We start from the raw sequence: 21,848 nt of genomic DNA on the forward strand, positions 1-21,848 counted from the left end.
TGATGTGTAACTCAGTGCGCACTAGCACTGAATAATATGTTACGTCCAGTTTGTCTGCCTCACCTCCCCCCCACTGAGTATGCGAGGGCAGGGCGAGGTAGGCACCGGCTGCCCCTTCCAGCACCCACCCAGGTGCCCGCACTTTGTGCGGGTTTCACAGTCAGGCCTCGCTCTGTCCTCTCCCAAAACGCACTCTTCCAGAAGGACCTGCCTACCAATCGGGGCCAGGAGCCCGCGCCAATTCTCCCCGCCTCCAACACAGGACGCACAGGGCCAACCCGAGCAGCCCGACTGTCGGCCTGGTTGAGATGAGCAAAGACAGGGGCAACCCTCCCGGTATGTGCGGCCCAGCTGCTTACTGAATACATTGGGGTAGCTTGTATCGCCATGTTTAACAGTGCAGTCTAGACAATGAATGTTTTTACAGCTTATTTGGCATTAAGTGGAACTGCCCCTGCCAGAGGGTACTACCTTGCAGTGCCATGTGTATACATATATACATGTGTGTGTGTGATACATTGGTGCGCGCACGCTCTGTCTCTCTCTCTCGAGATGCTGGATACTCAATAAAGAAAGACACTCAGGGATGGGGCAAAAGAGGGCAGCGCGGTGGCGCAGTGGTTAGCACTGGGACTATGGCGCTGAGGACCCGGGTTCGAATCCCGGCCCTGGGTCACTGTCCGTGTGGAGTTTGCTCATTCTCCCCCTGTATGCGTGGGTTTCACCCCCACAACCCAAAGATGTGCTGGTTAGGTGGATTGGGAGCACTAAATTGCCCCTTATTTGGAACAAATATAATTGGGTACTCTAAATTTAAAATAAAAGGGATGGGGCAAAGGGTACTTTGAACACCCAAGTTAGCAGATCAAACACACACCAAATGGAATCACAATTTGTCATGTATTAAAAGCCTTGCGCATAGCTTTTCACACAGGAGTCAGTTAGTTATGATAATGTTTATCATCACAGCAGATGTTACTCTTTTAGACAATCCTCTGACTCATTCAGCAATGGAAGATCTTTGAATTTAAAGTCCTGCGCTTCCTGCAACAGGATTCCTGGCACAGAGACACATTTCAGGGCTGCTAGTTGAGGGAGAAAGGAATGGAAGTTTATGCTGACGGCTGGTGCACATGCCAGATGGACTTACTGGCCTGTTCTTGTGCTATAAATTCTACGCAACTTCAGTTTGATAGAATTTGAGTGAAGTCATCATATATCAGTGGCAACTGCACATTACAGGCACAACTCGCCGATAGTTATAAAACAGGATATCATCCAGCGTGCCACGAGCAATACCAAGGGAAATCTGCTAGCATAATCTTTTCTACACAAACAATTAGCATTTATATAAAGTATTTAACAGTGAAACACCCCAAAGTGCTTCACAGGGCAGAAATTCAAGTAACAATTGACACAAGCCAAAGAAGAATACATACGGTGATCAAAATGCATGGTCGAGGTTTTATGCCTTTAAAGGCATCTTAAATGAGGAGAGAGGAAAGAAGAGGGGAAAAGAGGAGGGGAAAAGAGGAGGGGAAAAGAGGAGGGAAAAGAGGAGGGGAAAAGAGGAGGGGAAAAGAGGAGGGGAAAAGAGGAGGGAAAAGAGGAGGGGAAAAGAGGAGGGGAAAAGAGGAGGGGAAAAGAGGAGGGGAAAAGAGGAGGGGAAAAGAGGAGGGGAAAAGAGGAGGGGAAAAGAGGAGGGGAAAAGAGGAGGGGAAAAGAGGAGGGGAAAAGAGGAGGGGAAAAGAGGAGGGGAAAAGAGGAGGGGAAAAGAGGAGGGAAAAGAGGAGGGGAAAAGAGGAGGGGAAAAGAGGAGGGGGAAAAGAGGAGGGGAAAAGAGGAGGGGAAAAGAGGAGGGGAAAAGAGGAGGGGAAAAGAGGAGGGGAAAAGAGGAGGGGAAAAGAGGAGGGGAAAAGAGGAGGGGAAAAGAGGAGGGGAAAAGAGGAGGGAAAAGAGGAGGGGGAAAAGAGGAGGGGAAAAGAGGAGGGGAAAAGAGGAGGGGAAAAGAGGAGGGGAAAAGAGGAGGGGAAAAGAGGAGGGGAAAAGAGGAGGGGAAAAGAGGAGGGGAAAAGAGGAGGGGAAAAGAGGAGGGGAAAAGAGGAGGGGAAAAGAGGAGGGGAAAAGAGGAGGGGAAAAGAGGAGGGGAAAAGAGGAGGGGAAAAGAGGAGGGGAAAAGAGGAGGGGAAAAGAGGAGGGGAAAAGAGGAGGGGAGGGGGGAAAAGAGGAGGGGAAAAGAGGAGGGGAAAAGAGGAGGGGAAAAGAGGAGGGGAAAAGAGGAGGGGAAAAGAGGAGGGGAAAAGAGGAGGGGAAAAGAGGAGGGGAAAAGAGGAGGGGAAAAGAGGAGGGGAAAAGAGGAGGGAAAAGAGGAGGGGAAAAGAGGAGGGGAAAAGAGGAGGGGAAAAGAGGAGGGAAAAGAGGAGGGGAAAGAGGAGGGGAAAAGAGGAGGGGAAAAGAGGAGGGGAAAAGAGGAGGGGAAAAGAGGAGGGGAAAAGAGGAGGGGAAAAGAGGAGGGGGAAAAGAGGAGGGGAAAAGAGGAGGGGAAAAGAGGAGGGGAAAAGAGGAGGGGAAAAGAGGAGGGGAAAAGAGGAGGGGAAAAGAGGAGGGGAAAAGAGGAGGGAAAAGAGGAGGGGAAAAGAGGAGGGGAAAAGAGGAGGGGAAAAGAGGAGGGGAAAAGAGGAGGGGAAAAGAGGAGGGGAAAAGAGGAGGGGAAAAGAGGAGGGGAAAAGAGGAGGGGAAAAGAGGAGGGGAAAAGAGGAGGGGAAAAGAGGAGGGGAAAAGAGGAGGGGAAAAGAGGAGGGGAAAAGAGGAGGGGAAAAGAGGAGGGGAAAAGAGGAGGGGAAAAGAGGAGGGGAAAAGAGGAGGGGAAAAGAGGAGGGGAAAAGAGGAGGGGAAAAGAGGAGGGGAAAAGAGGAGGGGAAAAGAGGAGGGGAAAAGAGGAGGGGAAAAGAGGAGGGGAAAAGAGGAGGGGAAAAGAGGAGGGGGAAAAGAGGAGGGGAAAAGAGGAGGGGAAAAGAGGAGGGGAAAAGAGGAGGGGGAAAAGAGGAGGGGAAAAAGAGGAGGGGAAAAGAGGAGGGGAAAAGAGGAGGGGAAAAGAGGAGGGGAAAAGAGGAGGGGAAAAGAGGAGGGGAAAGAGGAGGGGAAAAGAGGAGGGGAAAAGAGGAGGGGAAAAGAGGAGGGGAAAAGAGGAGGGGAAAAGAGGAGGGGAAAAGAGGAGGGGAAAAGAGGAGGGGAAAGAGGAGGGGAAAGAGGAGGGGAAAAGAGGAGGGGAAAAGAGGAGGGGAAAAGAGGAGGGGAAAAGAGGAGGGGAAAAGAGGAGGGGAAAAGAGGAGGGGAAAAGAGGAGGGGAAAAGAGGAGGGGAAAAGAGGAGGGGAAAAGAGGAGGGGAAAAGAGGAGGGGAAAAGAGGAGGGGAAAAGAGGAGGGGAAAAGATGGAGGGGAAAAGAGGAGGGGAAAAGAGGAGGGGAAAAGAGGAGGGGAAAAGAGGAGGGGAAAAGAGGAGGGGAAAAGAGGAGGGGAAAAGAGGAGGGGAAAAGAGAGGGGAAAAGAGGAGGGGAAAAGAGGAGGGGAAAAGAGGAGGGGAAAAGAGGAGGGGAAAAGAGGAGGGGAAAAGAGGAGGGGAAAAGAGAGGGGAAAAGAGGAGGGGAAAAGAGGAGGGGAAAAGAGGAGGGGAAAAGAGGAGGGGAAAAGAGGAGGGGAAAAGAGGAGGGGAAAAGAGGAGGGGGAAAAGAGGAGGGGGAAAGAGGAGGGAAAAGAGGAGGGGGAAAAGAGGAGGGGAAAAGAGGAGGGGAAAAGAGGAGGGGAAAAGAGGAGGGGAAAAGAGGAGGGGAAAAGAGGAGGGGAAAGAGGAGGGGAAAAGAGGAGGGGAAAAGAGGAGGGGAAAAGAGGAGGGAAAAGAGGAGGGGAAAAGAGGAGGGGAAAAGAGGAGGGGAAAAGAGGAGGGGAAAAGAGGAGGGGAAAAAGAGGAGGGGAAAAGAGGAGGGGAAAAGAGGAGGGGAAAAGAGGAGGGGGAAAAGAGGAGGGGAAAAGAGGAGGGGAAAAGAGGAGGGGAAAAGAGGAGGGGAAAAGAGGAGGGGAAAAGAGGAGGGGAAAAGAGGAGGGGAAAGAGGAGGGGAAAAGAGGAGGGGAAAAGAGGAGGGGAAAGAGGAGGAAAAGAGGAGGGGAAAAGAGGAGGGGAAAAGAGGAGGGAAAAGAGGAGGGGAAAAGAGGAGGGGAAAAGAGGAGGGGAAAAGAGGAGGGAAAAGAGGAGGGGAAAAGAGGAGGGGAAAAGAGAGGGGAAAAGAGGAGGGGAAAAGAGGAGGGGAAAAGAGGAGGGAAAAGAGGAGGGGAAAAGAGGAGGGGAAAAGAGGAGGGGAAAAGAGGAGGGGAAAAGAGGAGGGGAAAAGAGGAGGGGAAAAGAGGAGGGGAAAAGAGGAGGGGAAAAGAGGAGGGGAAAAGAGGAGGGGAAAAGAGGAGGGGAAAAGAGGAGGGGAAAAGAGGAGGGGAAAAGAGGAGGGGAAAAGAGGAGGGAAAAGAGGAGGGGAAAAGAGGAGGGGAAAAGAGGAGGGGAAAAGAGGAGGGGAAAAGAGGAGGGGAAAAGAGGAGGGGAAAGAGGAGGGGAAAAGAGGAGGGGAAAAGAGGAGGGGAAAAGAGGAGGGAAAAGAGGAGGGGAAAGAGGAGGGGAAAAGAGGAGGGGAAAAGAGGAGGGGAAAAGAGGAGGGGAAAAGAGGAGGGGAAAAGAGGAGGGGAAAGAGGAGGGGGAAAAGAGGAGGGGAAAAGAGGAGGGGAAAAGAGGAGGGAAAAGAGGAGGGGAAAAGAGGAGGGGAAAAGAGGAGGGGAAAAGAGGAGGGGAAAAGAGGAGGGAAAAGAGGAGGGGAAAAGAGGAGGGGAAAAGAGGAGGGGAAAAGAGGAGGGGAAAAGAGGAGGGGAAAAGAGGAGGGGAAAAGAGGAGGGGAAAAGAGGAGGGGAAAAGAGGAGGGGAAAAGAGGAGGGAAAAGCAGGAGGGGAAAAGAGGAGGGGAAAAGAGGAGGGGAAAAGAGGAGGGGAAAAGAGGAGGGGAAAAGAGGAGGGGAAAAGAGGAGGGAAAGAGGAGGAAAAGAGGAGGGGAAAAGAGGAGGGGAAAAGAGGAGGGGAAAAGAGGAGGGGAAAAGAGGAGGGGAAAAGAGGAGGGGAAAAGAGGAGGGGAAAAGAGGAGGGGAAAAGAGGAGGGGAAAAGAGGAGGGGAAAAGAGGAGGGGAAAAGAGGAGGGGAAAAGAGGAGGGAAAAGAGGAGGGGAAAGAGGAGGGGAAAAGAGGAGGGGAAAGAGGAGAGGAAGAGAGAGAAGAGGAAAGAGAGGAAAGAGGAAAGAGAGGAAAGAGGAAAAAGAGATAAGAGAGAGAACGGGAGAGAAAAGAGAAAAAAGAAAAAAAGAGAAAAAAGAGAGAAAAAGAAAAAAGAGAGAAAAAAAGAAAAGAGAAGAAGAGAGAAAAAAGAGAAAAAAAAGAGAAAAAAGAGGAAAAGAGAGATAAAAGAGAGATAAAAGAGAGATAAAAGAGAGATAAAAGAGAGATAAAAGAGAGATAAAAGAGATAAAAGAGAGATAAAAGAGAGATAAAAGAGAGATAAAAGAGAGATAAAAGAGAGATAAAAGAGAGATAAAAGAGAGATAAGAGAGAGATAAGAGAGAGATAAAAGAGAGATAAAAGAGAGATAAAGAGAGAGAGAGAGAAGAGAGAGAAGAGAGAGAAGAGAGAGAAGAGAGAGAAGAGAAGAGAAGAGAGAGAAGAGAAGAGAAGAGAGCGAAGAGAGAGAGGAGAGAGAGAGGAGAGAGAAAAAAGAGAGAGAAAAAGAGAAAAAAAAGAGAGGGGGAGAGAGAGAGAAAAAAGATTTAGAGCGGCAATTGCAGAACTTTGGACCCAACCAACTGATGGCAGAGCTGCCTGTGGTGGAGCAAATGGATGGCGAGGATGTGAAAGAAAAAAACTCAGATGAAAGGCTTGCTAAACAAACGAGTTACAAGTCGCAGAATGAAGGTTGGGAACTGTGATTTGCCATTTCGGGAGTGGTTGGAACAGGGCACGCACTGATTGTCACTCAGAGGGGGACTGTATCATCTATTTACCCACTGCCTGGCATTACCTTTTTTTAAATTTAGAGTACCCAATTCTTTTTTTCCCAATTAAGGAGCCATTTAGCATGGCCAATCCACCTACCCTGCACATCTTTTGGGGGTGAAACCCACGCAGACACGGGGAGAATGTGCAAACTCCACACGGACAGTGGCTCAGGGCCGGGATCGAAACTGAGTGCTCAGCACCGTGAGGCAGCAGTGCTAACCACTGCGCCACCGTGCTGCCCGCTGTCTGACATTATTTAACCCTCAGAAAATCAGTGCCAGGTTACAGACTGGGGCTTCGGTTTCGCCTTGCCACCACATTGCCACTCAGGGTCACCCACCGTCGCCTAGAACTTTGAACTGTCCAGTTAAACTCCGCGCACAGGCTGATGTGGCAAATATCACTGGAGTCTGCAACTTCTTGTGTTGATGTGCAGTCACTCAAGGAGGCCACAAAGTTGTCAAACTAGACTCAAACCACCCTTCAGTCTGCCTTTCAGGGCCACTGCTCTACCAGAATGAATAAATCAAAATCAAGATTTAATTTATTATTTTTTTTAAAAACAGGTGTCTTGAAAAACCACATTCTGCAATTCGATCCACTTATCACTGAGAATCAATAAATGTTGGCTTCTAAATAAAGCGGTTACAATCTCTCGTCTTCAGAATTAGTGGGTATGGTGACTGAATAAGTGAAGTTTTGCTTTTAATTACATAGCAATCCAGGAATTAACCTTTTTGCTGAAGTTTACCTCTCCATTTCGCACTGCAAGTCAGAAAGCCCTATTCACGGTAATCCTAATAGTTACTGAAGAACATTCAGTTTAATTAAAGTGCAGATTGAGTCATTTGAAACTTGTTAAAAGTTTCCTTGCTCTACCATCTGAAAGACGAGCGATCTATCTGGGTGCAGAAAGACATAGTTGGCAGTCAAGGCTCACATTGCCATTAGAATGGCATAGCTCACCGTTTACGCTATCGCCACAATCAGATCAATGGCACCCTCAAGTGAATATCGACCTTCAGAGTAAACACTACAAAGCATACTGGCATGGCGTGCCAGGGCATCTGCCAGTCACGCCAGCTCCCAACACAGACCCAATTACAACCCCAAGGGTGGATAGATTCTTGGTAGGCAAGATGGGTCGATGGGCAATCGGGGTGTAGGCGGGATGCAGATTTCAGGTTACTATCAGATCTGCCATGATCTTATTAAATGGTCGAGCAGACTCGAGGGGCCGAATGGCCTATTCCTGCTTCTTGTCCAGTTTTTAAAAAAAATTTAGAGTACCCAATTCTTTTTTTCCGATTAAGAGGCAATATAAGCGTGGCCAATTCACCTACCCAGCACATGTTTTGGGGTTGTGGGGGTGATTCCCACACAGACACGGGGAGAATGTGCAAACTCCACACGGACAGTGACCCGGGGCTGGGATCGAACCCAAGTCCCCGCCGCCATGAGGCAGCAGTGCTAACCACTACGCCACTGTGCCGCCCATCCGTATGTTCAGAAAGTAAATGCACTAAGAATGACCCAGGTTGGAAATGTCCAGGAAAAACCCTTTCTCACTCCTGTCAAGTGTGTTCTTCAGTTGCATCGCACGGCTACATGTTCCCAGTGGCACAAAAGTAGAGTGTGTCCTAGCCCATATATAAAGTAACTGAAAATTGTAACTCAGGGTAAGCCTGTGAATTATTTTGCTTCCCTGTAAACTGTGACAATCACAAGCCCAACTGCATGTGAAACACGGAATTCGGCAGAGAGCTGGTTAAAACTACTCTGCATAAGTTTACGACAACCACAAATAGCTGTAAATAAATAGCGGATAATGGATGCTTGTCAGGGAATTACAACACAGTAATCCAATCAAGGAGGCTCAGATCAACCATGAAAGCAGAGCTTGGAGTGTTTTAAACTGTGTTGTCACTGGGCTTTTTTAGGCTGCTGACATCAATGTTCTATTGTGAAGACCTGGGAGAGACCAGAGGCGCTAGATTATTGTTTTGGAGTGGAGAACCTTGCAGGGTGGATTTAATAGACATGTTCGAAAGAATGATGTTTTTTCTTTTGATAAAGTAACTGGGTTGACAGGGTTGCCACTGGCCAGAGGGTCAGTAACCAGAGTTAGCAAAAGAACCAGAGAAGAATTATTGTTTTGCATGAAGGTGTTGTGGTTGGGAATGCACTGTCTGAAACGGTGGTGCCAAGAGTTTCAATAGTAACTTTCAAACAGGAATTGGATGGCGAATTGAGAAAAGACGAAGGTAATCTGTAACATTGTGAGAAAAGAACGGGGTAGTAAGATTAATTGGATTGTTCTAAAGAATCAGAACCGGTGCAATGGATTGAATGGTGTCCCACTAGAATTCTTTTTTTAAAATAAATTTAAAGTAGCCAATTATTTTTTTTTCCAATTAAAGGGCAATTTAGCGTGGCCAATCCACCTAACCTGCACATCCCAGGGCCGGGATTCGAACCCGGGTCCTCAGCGCCGCAGTTAACCACTGCGCCACATGCCACCCTGTCCCTCTCGAATTCTAACTGCACTTTCACCAATTCTCCCCAGCATTCGCCATTGAACTTCTTACATTAACGGTTCTGCTTCTGCACCTCAACCTGCTGCCGATATCAGTGGCAAATCTCTAATCACCCAGAGTTCACCCCAGAAGAGGATAGCTCAGGCCACTCTCTCCAACTTTAACAAGGCTGAGCCCAGAACTCTACTGTTCAGTTTCAGCAGACGTGACATCAACGTTAAACATGCCCATCATCAAGGTTTTTGCTGAAACCCATGTGATAAGTGAGGATTACCATTTTTAGTCAAGGATGTGATCATTTAAATTTACACACCAACGCATTGAGAAGGAAAGTTTGCATCTTGCATCAGTACTGCAGCTTAACAAATCTCAGCACTTTTCTTGCAATTAACAGCTCCACAAAGTTCTCTCCACCTCTCAAGAGTCATTACCACATGGAAGACGACCATTTGGCCAATCAAGTCCATGCCAGCCCTCTGTACAGCAATCCACTCAGTTCCATTCCCCGTAGCCCTGAAAAGTTTATCTTTTTTCCAAGGGCTCATCCAATTTCCTTTTTAAATCATTCACTGGCTGTGCAGTCATCTGGCTCAAAGGCAGTGAATTCAAGGTCATTACCACTCCCCGTGAAAAAACATTCTTCATATCCACTCAACATCTCTTCACAAAGCCTTACTCCCGTTTCCCCAAGTCTCCACATAGCATTCAGCGCATTGTGCCCGTGCTGGTGACTTAGTCCCACTCCCCTGTTCTTCCCCAAAAGTCATGCAATTCCTTCCCCTTAGAAAGCAACTCATCAACCAATCAGTCACCTCTACTAGCCTCTTCATTTCTGGAAGAGCACCCATGTTCCTTGCACCCATCTACAGAAGCACCCCGGTACGTTGGTTGAGTTAAATACATTATATAAATGAAAAGTTGGTATCTATATAAATCAATGAACAGGCAGACAGTACCTCAGGAACATCTCCTCCAAAAGGATGGATCCACCAAGAAAGCAATTGCTCATTACTACATTGGAGCATGAGCCTAGATTGTACTGTCTTGGGGATTGAAGCTACAACCCTGTGACTCAGGGTCAACTGAATTGAAACAAGCAACTGTTCCTCACTCATAATAGAAGAGAACAAATTCCAGATTCAAATATTTTTCAACATCATTTTTCTTTTACTTTCTTGCCATCTTGGTGTTGCTGGGCAAGGCTAGAGGTTGTTGGCCATTTCTAATTTCTCTTGAACAGGATGGCTTGCAAGGTAACTTCAGAAGGCAGTTAAGAGTCAATCAAATGTAGACCAGAACAGGCAAGGACAGCAGATTTCCTTCCCTAAAGAACATTGAACCAGATGGGAGGAACCAATTCTATTTTTCCATTTAAGGGGCAAAATTTAGTGTGGCCAATCCACCTACCCTGCACATCTTTGGGTTGTGGGGGCGAGGACCCGCGCAGACACGGGGAGAATGTGCAAACTCCGCACAGGCAGTGACCCAGGGCTGGGATCGAACCTGGGTCCTCAGCGCCGTAGACACCAGGGCTAACCCACTGTGCCGCCCTAACCAGATGGGCTCTTACAACAAATCAATGATACGTTCATGGTCACCATTACTAAGACAATTAAAACAAAAATTCCAGATCATTTTTTCATTGCCTTTAAGTTCTTCCAGTTGCCGACTGACTTTGAATCCAGAGTCCCAGAGCATTAAGCTGGGTCTCTGAAAATGAAATGAAAATCACTTGTCACAAGTAGGCTTCAATGAAGTTACTGCGAAAAGCCCCTAGTCGCCACATTCCGGCGCCTGTTCGGGGAGGCTGTTACGGGAATTGAACAGGGCTACTGTGAAAAGCCCCTAGTCGCCACATTCCGGCGCCTGTTCGGGGAGGCTGTTACGGGAATTGAACAGGGCTACTGTGAAAAGCCCCTAGTCGCCACATTCCGGCGCCTGTTCGGGGAGGCTGTTACGGGAATTGAACAGGGCTGCTGGCCTGCCTTGGTCTGCTTTCAAAGCCAGCGATTTAGCCCAGTGTGCTAAACAGCCCCTCTGGATTACTAATCCAGTGACATTGCCATCATGCTACAGCTCTTGACAGGGTGGCTATGGAGAGGATCTTGTGGGTGAACCTAGAACTAGGGGTCCCAGTTTAAAACTAAGGAATTGCCCACTTAAGACAAAGATAATGAGAGATTTTCTTTCTCTCAGTGGATCGTGAGTCTTGGGAACTCTGCACCCTCAAAATGGACTGGAAGCAGACGATTGAGTACTGTAAGGTAGAGCTAGATAGATTCTTGGTAAGCAAGGGGAATTGGGGGGGGGGGGGGGGTTGAAAGGTTGTCGGGGGTATGAGAAAATGTGGCGTGGAAGTTGCAATCAGATCAGCTGTGATCTTATTGAATGATGGAGCAGGCCTACTCCTAATTCATATGTCCGCATGCCACGGTCTATCCTCTACTATTTCAGCAACATTGTTGGGACTTTAAAAGCACTTGTGTCTTTTGAAAAACTTCCCATGTTTATTCCTCAGAACCTGAAGCGGTGCCTGATCCTGTAGCCCGTCTGTGACCATATTACCAGGGATTTCTCTCGCTTATTTTCCAAAGCAAGATTGTCAGCATCCGGAACCTTCACTCCGGCAGGACTACTTAATATTTCCGGTTGAGAACCTTGATCAGAATCATCCTGAGGTGAGTCAACAATTAAAATATTAAATCTAGCGTTTCAGCCACTGAAAAAATGAAATGAAATGAAATGAAAAATCGCTATTTTGTCACAAGTAGGCTTCAATGAAGCTACTGTGAAAAGCCCCTAGTCGCCACATTCCGGCGCCTGTTCGGGGAGGCGGTTACGTGAATTGAACCGTGCTGCTGGCCTGCCTTGGTCTGCTTTCAAAGCCAGCGATTTAGCCCTGTGCTAAACAGCCCCTGACTCTGATTTTGCCACATTGTCTCATTCTGGGGGTTTAATGTTTCCAGATTTCTTTTGATCTCTGTGGGGATATTCTCGACATAGAAGAACTTGGCACGTTTCCAGTTCAAAACGTGAACCCTTAGTTTCGAAAGTCAAAGTGGTTAAACCGATACCTTTCTTCGGAAAAAAACAAACCCCATGACTTCAAGGAATGGGAATGTCAGAGCTTAAACTGCTTCAATCAGCTCCGAGGGGAGTCAGGCTGGTCTCGCTTGCAACATTGATACTGTAGTTAATAATCACTTTACCTGTGATACTGCGCTTGCAAGAATTGAAATTCCTCCTTGATGCCGGTCACATGTCTCCACCACTGTAAACTTAAATGGCTGTCCCGGCTGGTGAGCTGCCTGCAAAAGGAAAACCTGCATTTATATAGCGCCTTCTACAACCACCAGATGTCTCACAGCATTTTCTAGCCAAAGTAATACTTATTGAAGTGTTGTTGGATTGTAGGAAATACAGCAGCCAATGAACACCAAAGTAAACGCCTGCAAACAGCGAAGTGATGATCATCAACGTGCCAGAGTTTTACAGCATAGAAACAGGCCCTTCGGCCATTGGTGCCTGTGCCGGCCATCGAGCACCTATCTATTCTAATCCCACTTCCCAGCACTTGGTCCGTAGACTTGCATGCTGTGGCATTTCAAATGCTCATCTCAATGCTTTATTAATGCTGCGAGGGTTCCCGCCTCTACCACCCTTTCGGGCAGTGAGTTCCAGATTCCCACCATTCTCTGGGTGAGAGTTTTTCTTCAAATCCCTTCTAAACGTCTTGCTCCTTACCATAAATCTATGCCGCTTGGTTACTGACTCCTCTGTCAAGGGGAAAGGTATCTTCCTATCTACATCCCATATGATGTTGTATTCCTCAATCAGGTGTCCCCCAGCCCCCGTCAGCCTTCTCTGCTCCAAGGAAAACAACCCCAGCCTAACCAGCTCTCTATTCATGGTTGAAACACTCCAGCCCACGCAAGATCTCTTCTTTTGTGATCTCGACTGAGGGGTAAATATAGGACACCAGGGATTACACCCATGCTCTTCCAAAAGGTGCCATGGGATTGTTTTACTTCCATCCACGCAAGGCAGGTGGGGCCCACTGTTTAATAGCTCAGCTGAAAGATGGCAGAACCGCCAGCGCTCCTCCCTCGCCGCCAGCGCTCCTCCCTCGCCGCCGCGCTCCTCCCTCGCCGCCAGCGCTCCTCCCTCGCCGCCAGCGCTCCTCCCTCGCCGCCAGCGCTCCTCCCTCGCCGCCAGCGCTCCTCCCTCGCCGCCAGCGCTCCTCCCTCGCCGCCGCGCTCCTCCCTCGCCGCCGCGCTCCTCCCTCGCCGCCGCGCTCCTCCCTCGCCGCCAGCGCTCCTCCCTCGCCGCCAGCGCTCCTCCCTCGCCGCCAGCGCTCCTCCCTCGCCGCCAGCGCTCCTCCCTCGCCGCCACGCTCCTCCCTCGCCGCCAGCGCTCCTCCCTCGCTGCCAGCGCTCCTCCCTCGCCGCCCGCGCTCCTCCCTCGCCGCCCACGCTCCTCCCTCGCCGCCACGCTCCTCCCTCACCGCCGGAGTGTCAGCCTCGATTTTGTGCTGCAGTCCTGGAGTGGGAATTGAACCCAGAACTTTTTGGAGCCTAGAGTTCTACCAACTAAGTCGTGGCCTGTCTGACTAAAAAACCCGTTTAAACACCTCAGGGCAGTAATGATCTCTATCCTACCGTTCTTATTATTTCTCATTCTAAGCAGCACAGCGCCGCAATGGGTTAGCCCTGCTGCCTCACGGCGCCGAGGTCCCAGGTCCCGAGATCCCGGCTCACTGTCCGTGTGGAGTTTGCACATTCTCCCTGTGATTGCGTGGCTTTCGCCCCCACAACCCAAGCAGCTATTGGATAGGTACATGGATTACAGTAGAATGATATAGTGTAGATTAATTTGTTCTTAAGGGCAGCACGGGTAGCATTGTGGATAGCACAATTGCTTCACAGCTCAGGGTCCCAGGTTCGATTCTGGCTTGGGTCACTGTCTGTGCGGAGTCTGCACATTCTCCCCATGTGTGCGTGGGTTTCCTCCGGGTGCTCCAGTTTCCTCCCACAGTCCAAAGATGTGCAGGTTAGGTGGATTGGCCATGATAAATTGCCCTTAGTGTCCAAAATTGCCCTTAGTGTTGGGTGGAGGTGTTGACCTTGGGTGGGGTGCTCTTTCCGGGGGCCGGTGCAGACTCGCTGGGCCGAATGGCCTCCTTCTGCACTGTAAATTCAATGATAATCTATGATTAATCTAGGACAAAGGTTCGGCACAACATCGTGGGCCGAAGGGCCTGTTCTGTGCTGTATTTTTCTATGTTCTATGTGCAGGATAGGTGACTTGGCCACATTAAATTGTTCTGAAGAGGAAAAACTGAATTGGGTACTCTAATTTTATTTTTTAAATATTTCTCATTCTGCTACGATTGGTAAACAAAATGTGTGAATGTGTGTGTGTGTGTGAGAGAGGCATCAGGATAGCAAGTCTTCACACCTTACAACCACTGATAAGATAAGGGCTGCAATTTAAACAGCTACTTCTAAACAGTTCAGCAAATCCACAAACACTACAGTTCAAGAGGACCTCTCAATGCACCGCCCCGGGCACACACACACCGCCACCCAGCCTCTCCAGGAGGGCATGAAGCTGCCACCTTGCCAGTTGTGCACTCTGGGTCCATACTGGAAGATGATGCAGGAAAGAAGGGGGGGGGGGGTGCGAATGAGGGAGAGGAGATCACAATTCCATTTTAACAATTGTTTGCGAGTTTGACATATAATTGGGGGGGGGGGGTATTTTAAACTCAAATGCTACATTAAAGCCAGCACAATGTGCTCCAGAAGTCGAGAGAAAACTCGCCCATTTGCTGCGGTGTGTAAATAACAGATTCAACGGCTAATCTCCCGGAAGGATTTATGGACAGTGCTATATTGATCCAAATCACAGATCCAATATTTTATGTAGTTAAATCGAAATGCTCCCCCTCCCCTCGATCTTTAATACCGTGCTCAGATTTATTCACTTAATGGTATTATCGCTGGCGATCATCTCCAGAGTGGGATTTGGGTCGCTAGAGGAGGGCACTTCGGGTTCCAAAAATAAAACTGGAGCATTACACGTGTAACATTCCGCGCATGAGAAGTTCTTTTTCGACCATATTTTGGTCACATCTGACGAGGCGATTAAACTCGAGAGAAACGGAAATAAACTAAACCTCTGCGGAAATGTCACTAACCAATGCCACCTGCTGGAATTTGTATGTGTTTAAAATCCACCCACCCCCCTCCTCCAACCAACCCCCCAAACAAGCCCCTCCGAAGAAATAACATTTGGATATTGACATGAAACGACGTGGGCAGGATGCTTAGATCATCAGGCACTCCGTGCACTGAATGTGAATGTCCAGGGATTAGGAAGTCCCAGCCCTGCCCCTTCCCCCCCAATGAAAGCAGGTCTGAATAGACAAGTCTTACAGCAACAAAGCACAATTCTTCTTTCAATTAGGAAGGGGAAATTAGAGCTGCTTTGCTCACCAGCCACCTCCCGTCAAACAGAACTCATTCCCATTTCTATACCCCCAACTTACAAGGATCAGAAAGGGGGGAAAAAAACATACATTTAAAGACCCCCCCCCCAGTTGATCAATTCATTTAATTCTGTCTGGGCGGGGGGGGGGGGGGGGGGCTGGTAGTGGGGGGTGATCCATGTCAAGAACGATCTTTGATATTACCAAGGGTGGAAACCGACATGTTAGGAATATCAGAGGCCACAACACACGGCCGTGTACATCTTTATTCCCCTCTCGTTCGCCTATGATTTGCAATGTTGTTAAGTAAACTGGTACTTACGGGATGCCTGCCTTGTGGATACATCCTTGGATGTTATTCCTTCCTCCTCCCCAATGCTCTTTCTTTTTAAAAAGAGAGAATCAAAAAGGAATCACACACACACACAAACACGGCGATGTCTCCGGTGACTTCTTGACAAGAGTCGTGGGAAGAAAATGCTGTGAGCGTCAGAGGCAATTTTCACATTCCCAACATCAGGAGGACGGCAAGCTGAGCGTCCTGGCCCCGCTGAACCATCCCTCCAGCCCGGCTCACTCACATGGCGAAGGGTCAGGTCAGCGAGGAGACCCAGGGCAGGAGCGGAGGGTCGAGGGGGGGGGGGGGGGGGGGGGGGGGTTATATCCAAAGGCTTGTACAAGAGGTACAAGACAGTGTTGTGATGGGTGTGTGGCACACTCTGCCCACCACCGATTCCAACTTTCAGGGGAAACAAAATGTCACAGAGTCTCCAAGCCCGGAGCTAAAGGCGAGTGTTGAGGGAGCAGGAGCCGCTGAGAGTGTGAAGACTGGACAGAATAAATCCCCTCCTCGAAATAAAGTTCATGCTTGCAGAAGGAATGGTGTCCAGGGGTGATTTTGCAGCAATTGCCCCGGTTGTGTTAATCCTCAATCGCAGGCTGGCCTCAGTGTTGCAAACCTCCTCCTCTCCGTCTTTGCAACATCTTTGAGAATCCCCTCAATTGGATACACACCAGCCGGGAGGCTCCAGCCAATGGGGCGCCGGCGCCCCCACGTGGGGCCGGCGGGTCACCCTGGCCCCGCCAGCCAATCAGGAGGCGACCGCCCGCCCATTGGCCGGCGCCCGCCGCCAGGGAGGAGGAGGAGGAGGGCGCGAGGGGCCCGCCGGGAGATGTAGTCTTCCTGCTGACTGGCGCCCGTTTTGCAGCCGGGGCGACTGGACTACAGCTCCCGGCGCGCACCGCGGCGAGGCGGGCGGGCCCCGCGCAGGCGCTCCCCCTCCCCCTCTCTCCCCCCCCAGGGGGCCAGGCGGACTGTCAATCAAAGTAACGTGGGGCAGCTTTGCTGGGGCCCTGCCCACTGCCAGGGCGGATTAATTATAGTGTAGTAGGAACAGACATTCTGCGGCTGTCCTGTTCTGCCTCAAACAAATCATTGTGATTTGCATTAAAGAGAGAGAAAAAAAAAATCGCGTTAACAGGATTGTCATTTTGAAGTAGCTGGGACTGCGAGTCATTTTTTTCTGCTGTTGCTGGATTAATGAGTGAAAATCTACCATAAATGCCCAGATTTAAAGCTGTCTCCACCCTGATTAGAAGTTGCATATATTTAACACCCCCCCCCCCCCCCCCCTGGAGTAGCAGCAACAGAGTGGAACACAGAACCCACTGGATTAGGGACAAAGGTTTTAAAGGCTTGGTTATAATGGGAGCAGGGTCACCAAGTGACTTGTTTAACTGCAGGAGTGCTGCTGTGTGGCTCTCCCCACCCCCCCCCCCCCCCCCCCCCCCCCCCCCCCCCCACCCCCAGCCTGTGCTGCATCATTTTCTTTCCTGGGACTGGGACACTGCTGCCCAGGTTTTCCCAGAAATGGTTTCGACTTCAAGAGTAGCTGGAAATTTATTTTCCTGCGATCCTCAGCAAGGGACGCATTTCCACATTCAACAAGACGGCCTGGGAGGGGGTAAAAAAAATCAAAAGCTCGGCGAGCAATCCATTTTGCTTATGTATTTACACGATTTCCTATATTTACTTTTTATGGGCAATATTGCCTCAGTGGATAATCTTGAGCCAAGATCAGTGAGTGAAAGGAAGGACATGTTTGCTACAATAGACTGATTATGCAGCAGGCACTGTAACTATTTAATCACATTCTTTATTCGTGTCTCTATCCCTCCCCCACCCAGAACAGCACTGAATCACACAGCACAGGAAAGTCCCACGCCTTCCCCGCCCTAAATTGGCCAGTCCCGGTTAGGGTGGCGATGGTTGCACACTCAAAATAGCCAAATTACCCTCAGGGCTTGGCAGATGAACAGATCAACCAGATTGCCACTTCGGATTCATAGCTACTAACTCATGCTGGCAGGCTGCACATGTGTGAGGTCAGGTGTGGAGATGATTGGGCTGTCTTGCGATGCCCTTCACGGTTGAATGGCCTGTCAATATTCACTGTCAAGGTTCAGCATGAAGAATGGTCACTTGGGTGAAAATACTGGAAGATGGCCGGTGCCCAGTACGGATGTAAATGGCACTACAGCTGCACCATTGCATTTATCACACGGCTGCATTCTCATAACAACAACAGTGACAGTGACAATTTATATTTATATGGCGCCTTTAATGTAATAAGGTGTACCAAAGTGCTTTGCAGGAGCGTTGTAAAACAAAATATGACACTGATACACATGAAATATTTGGTCAGGTGGCCCAAAGAAGAGGTGAGGTGGGGAGCTGTAGGGAGGGATTCCAAAGTTTAGGGCCTACCCTAGGCCACTGAAAGCACAGCAACCAATGGTGGAGCGATTAAAATCGGGTGCACAGAAGAGGCCAAATTTAGGGGAGCACAGATATTTCAGAGGGGTGTGGGACTGGGGGGAAATTAGAGATAGGGAGGGGTGAGGCCATGGAGGAATTTGAAAACAAAGTTGGGAATATTTTATAACCAAACCTTCTTGGAAGACAACATTCCAGATAGAATAATCTCCAACACACTTCAGAAAAGCAATGCAAGCAACACCTCCAGTGCAGCTCTGTTTCCTGTAACATTATCACACACCCTGAAATTGATAGCAAAGTGATGAGGTAACTTGGCTCTCTATGACTGCCAGAGATAGCTAACAAAAAAAAGGGTGCTGACCCAATTTTGGCAGGAAGTTAAGCCACTCTCCTTTGATGAGCTTATGGTTTGACGTGTGGAAATTTTTTTTTACACACAGTTGTGTATTGAAAAGTACTGGCTGAAAGGGCGATGGAAGCAAATTCAATAAAGGCATTCAAAAGGAAATTGGAAAAAGGCTTGAAGAAAAAACATTTACAGGTTATGTGCAAAGAGCAAGGAATCCGATTCATTGCAAAGCTCTATCATAGCGCTGTTACAGGTGTGATGGGCTAAATAGTCTCCTGTAAACATCATTTTTTGATTCGATGACTCTTTGTACTGCCATCATAAACCAGAAAAGGACATTACACAGAGAGGGTTTTTTGAGGTAGGTTGGATTCCACTATTCATTTCAATAAAGAAGCACTGTTGCAGCTGAATCTGTTATTAGGCAGTCTTCGGTATTCCACCAAGCGCGAGGTTGTTCATATTTATATACATAAATCTAGAAATGTATATAAATTCCCCCCCCTAAACCATTCCTTCTCTGTCCCCTTTCTCCTCCTTTAAGATCCTCCTTTAAACCCATCTTTATGCTGTTTTGATCAGCCTCTTCCTAAATCTCTTCGGGCTCCTTTGTCCAATTTTTGTTAATGCCTCTGTCAAGTGCTTTGGGATGTTTTCTCTACATTAAAGATGCAGGCACGCAAGCTGGCGTTCAGACATATTCCAAATCTTACACGTACGGGTGCTTCCTGTCAACTTTGTTCAGTCGTCAATGCAGAATTATAGGAACAACGGTCTTGCCCTCCAGGACAGTGACTGCAGTGACACGACTTGTGGGCAAGTGTATTTCCAGCATCACGGGTTACATGGGAAGTTTCAATCATGACTGTGAGCAAGGGAACTTATAATGAAAATACAAAAATCAGGTCAAGTTTAAAGATGCCGACTCAATTATGCCTCAACGTCCAGCTCCATTATGTCTTGCCCTCTGAACCCACTGCACAAAAACATTGCATTTGGTCTTGACTATTCATGTGCAGCACAAACATTTTAACGGGCAATTTAGCGTGGCCAATCCGCCTACCCTGCACATCTTTGGGTTGTGGGGGCGAAACCCACGCAAACATGGGGAGAATGTGCAAACTCCATACGGACAGTGATCCAGAGCCAGGATTGAACCTGGGACCTCGGCGCCCTGACGCAGCCGTGCCAACCACTGCGCCACCGTGCCACCCTTTGCAGCACAAACTTAGGGAACAGTTATTTACTGCATTTGTGATTTAAGAAGCCTGGATTGATGATCTGGAGACATGAGTTCAAATCCCAACACAAAAGCTGGGGACTTTGAATTCAAACAGTAAACACATTTGAAAGCCAGTTTCAGTCATGGTAACTATGGCCGGGGTTTTCCTCCGCTGCCACGGTGACAGCTCCTGTTCCGGCGAGCCAGCCAAACGTCCGTTGACTTCAGCGGGGACTGGAAGACCCCGCCCACAGGTGGGACTGGAAACTCCCAGCCTAAGTAACTACAGGATTGTGATAAATTCACCTTTGGTGGGAATGGCACGGTGGCGGGGTGGATTAGCACTGCTGCCTCACGGCGCCGAGGTCCCAGGTTCGATCCCGGCTCTGGGTCACTGTCAGTGTGGAGCTTGCACATTCTCCCCATGTCTGCGTGGGTCTCACTCCCACAACCCAAAAAGATGTGGAGGATAGGTGGATTAGCCACGCTAAATTGCCCCTTAGTTGAGCGAAAAAAATAATTGGGTACTCTAAATTTAATGTTTTTTAAAAATGGTTTGCTACTGATTTTTGGTGGAAGAAATCTGCTATCCTTACCTGGTCTGACCCATACACGACTCCAGATCTATAGCATCGGGGTTGGCTCTTAACTGTCCTCTGAAAAGGTCTCTGGTAAGCCAGTCAACGAGAGCCATTAAATATAAGTCTTGCCAGTGATACTCACATTCCACAAATGAATTCAAAAAACCTGTAATGTATGAATAATATTGATATCTGCTTTCATGTCATGAAAACTTTCTCTACTATAGATTCCTATGGAGTCCATAAGGGCATGGGAAAATGCCCATAACTTACCACATTGCAATTACACCCTCCCTCCAATGGAGCCACTGCAGTTCCACATGTTCACACACTCACAGAGGAATATTTAACAGAAATACAAAGATGAAGACAGAATACATGGTGTCAAGGTCAAATTACCTCCGTGAGTCCTGGTCGATTTATCTTCTCCCTCTCTCGCTGCATGTCACCTGAATATTCAATTTGGCCATGACTCCCTGTATATAATTCAAAATCACACACTTCCTGTGCAAATTCCTGCTGTCGTGATCTTTGTCCACACTTTTATGTCAACATTTAACATGGGAACTGCCAATGTAAACATTTAGAATGGAACTCCTGTATGTAAACAGTTGCCTGTAACACATTAGACAGTAGGCAATGCCGTGGAGTAAGTGTCTGAAGTCTCCCAAACACTATTTTATATATAGGAAGCCTATTCATCAAACTGTGAACAATCCCACAGCAATTCATTAATTAGATGTGATTTATTTGTGGTACTATATTAAGGTAGAAAGACAACTTAATTAAGCAACAGACAACAGAATGGCTGTGTTGCTGTTTTTTTCTTGTGTTGTACTGTGCATTTTTGAAACATGCAAATTTTGGCACCTGAAATAGCACAGTGGTTAAATGTCCTCCTACAGTATATGAACCAGCCTTGGCTCAACTGTTAAGTTATGAGTCTGGGTTGTTTGAACTCCAGAGAAGGGAGTATATATAATCTAAACTGAAGCATCATTACAGTACTGAGGGAGGGCTGCATTGTTAGAGGCGCAATCATAGAATTTAGACTGTGTCAATCTGGTGAACAAGCTTTCCAAAGGGCGGCATGGCAGCGCAGTGGTTAGCGCTGCTGCCTCACAGTGCCAAGGACCCGGCTTCGATCCCAGCCCCGGGTCACTTTCCATGTGCAGTTTGCACATTTCCCCCGTGTCTGCGTGGGTCTCATCCCCAAAACCCAAAAGAATGTGCAGGGTAGGTGGATTGGCCACTCTAAATTGCCCCTTAATTGGAAAAAAAGAATTCAGTACTCTAAATGTAGTTTTTAAAAAGCACGAGCTATCCAATAAGTCTCACTTCCTTGTTCTTTCCCACAGCCCTGCAATTTTTTAACTTTTCAATGCTTATTTAATTTCTTTTTGAAAATTACAATTGTATCAGGTGGTGCATTTCAAATGATAAACTACCAAAAAATACATGGTAAAGCTTTGCGTTTTTTGTTGAATTATCCAGGGGCTAGGGGAGCCGATAATTCCCCATGAAAATGTTTTGGCCAATCGGAGTTCACTTGCCAACCAATGAGCCCTCTTTTCTCTCGTATTGAGGTTGTGCAAAATGTGCACTTCTTGCATTTGTCCTGATTAGTGTGAGATGAAAAACTTCAACAACATGTCTCTCCTCTCAGCAATATTCAAGATCTGTACAATCCACTGATGGTTTTCATGAAATAAAAGGTTATCCTCAGCTTTTCTTGTTTGCTATTAACATTACATCTGTCCAATTGCAATTCTCTCTCCACACCCAGTGGTACACTGTGGTAGATTTTCATCCATTT

The 21,848-nt window shown here is 48.2% G+C and overlaps 1 protein-coding gene across 1 annotated transcript in view; it reads right to left on the reverse strand.

Moving 5' to 3' along the window:
• The window catches only part of LOC140394923 (transducin-like enhancer protein 4), a 232,552-nt gene extending 216,458 nt beyond the window's left edge, over nucleotides 1-16,094 (reverse strand). The window contains 3 exon segments of the mRNA XM_072482114.1: nucleotides 11,821-11,861; nucleotides 11,863-11,919; nucleotides 15,424-16,094. Of these exon segments, the coding sequence (XP_072338215.1) occupies nucleotides 11,821-11,861; nucleotides 11,863-11,919; nucleotides 15,424-15,447 (122 nt within the window). The 5' untranslated portion in view covers nucleotides 15,448-16,094.
• Nucleotides 16,095-21,848: the final 5,754 nt, after the last annotated feature.

Source organism: Scyliorhinus torazame, chromosome 18 (assembly GCF_047496885.1).
Source record: "Scyliorhinus torazame isolate Kashiwa2021f chromosome 18, sScyTor2.1, whole genome shotgun sequence".
NCBI classification, from domain to species: Eukaryota; Metazoa; Chordata; class Chondrichthyes; order Carcharhiniformes; family Scyliorhinidae; genus Scyliorhinus; species Scyliorhinus torazame.